We start from the raw sequence: 1,179 nt of genomic DNA on the forward strand, positions 1-1,179 counted from the left end.
GGCTGTATATGTCGAGCCCAAGCCACCAGATCCTTCAAGGATCAATCAAACTCCAACTTCTAAAACCCACAACAATCATGTTGTTAATTCTCGGTTTGATTATAACTCTTTTGCTGATAAAATTGAACTCTTTAAATTTTCAGGAAAAATAGGTTATCTTAGATGGGAGAGGAACCTTGATGAATGGTTTCACTTCAACAACATCCTGAGGAAAGAAAGGCTAGCTTATGCTATTGATCAACTTAGAGAAGAAGCCTTTAAATGGTGGGTACAAGAAGAAGATGATAGGTGGTTTTACAATGAGGCAACTATCAAAACGTGGAGAGCTCTTAAGGAAGTCATGAGGGATAGATTTGCACCAGATTTTACAAGTTCTGAAATCCAAGAACTATATCCAAGGAGGTATCCAATTCATGGTCCCAAAGAAGCAAGAAGAAGTGGCACAAGAGGGTCAAAGAGTCTTGTCTCAACAAGATAACTTTCAGCCAAACCAGGGGCATGCCATTGTCCATTGCTTAGACCAGAAGAGTGACATCCCAAATGTCAGGAAGATGAGTACAAGTGTCGGCCAAAACACTTTGATCAGGTCCAAAGACAAACCAGAGCAAGCTATTGTCCAAGTAAAGGCCAGGGTAAGTCCTATACTTGATAAATCTTTTCATAAATCATCTACCACTTGTATGATGCACTTGTCTTTGTCCAAGAGTGTTATTACAGGTCTAAAGGAGCCTAGGTACATAGAAGAAGAGACGCCAGGCACAAGCCTTCCCACGGACCAGAAGGAAGCTCAAAGCACAAAACAATCAAAGTTGCTTAATAAACCAAAACCAGTGATCATAGTATCAAACCAAGGTAAGTGTCAAACAACACCTTTAGATACTGGTTTAAACATTTGTATTCTTGGTACAGGAATACCAGATGAGAGCCACATTCTTACCGAACCAGAACATGAGCTCAATCAAAATCCACACCACAAGTGGAAACCGAAAACTGAACAAAAGATTGTTCAAGTGCCAAAACCCGAGGTAAATTTCACTCTAGATCATCATGATATTATTAATTCCATGACAAAATTAATGCACTTGTCTTGTCCAAGGAAAAGTGAAATTATTACAGGAAGCCAAGGTGAGTACAAGGCAAAGAAAGAACAAGAAGTTCTTGCTGCCACAACTGATTTAA

General features: G+C 39.4%; 1 protein-coding gene across 1 annotated transcript in view; it reads left to right on the forward strand.

Annotated features, from left to right (window-relative positions):
- LOC106404384 overlaps positions 1-1,179 on the forward strand; it is an 11,398-nt gene extending 10,219 nt beyond the window's left edge. The window contains exons 2-6 of the mRNA XM_048764019.1: positions 144-304; positions 363-632; positions 705-852; positions 910-1,025; positions 1,117-1,179. Of these exons, the coding sequence (XP_048619976.1) occupies positions 144-304; positions 363-632; positions 705-852; positions 910-1,025; positions 1,117-1,179 (758 nt within the window). The remainder of the gene's footprint in view (positions 1-143; positions 305-362; positions 633-704; positions 853-909; positions 1,026-1,116) is intronic.

This window comes from Brassica napus, chromosome C7 (genome assembly GCF_020379485.1).
Source record: "Brassica napus cultivar Da-Ae chromosome C7, Da-Ae, whole genome shotgun sequence".
In the NCBI taxonomy this organism is placed as follows: domain Eukaryota; kingdom Viridiplantae; phylum Streptophyta; class Magnoliopsida; order Brassicales; family Brassicaceae; genus Brassica; species Brassica napus.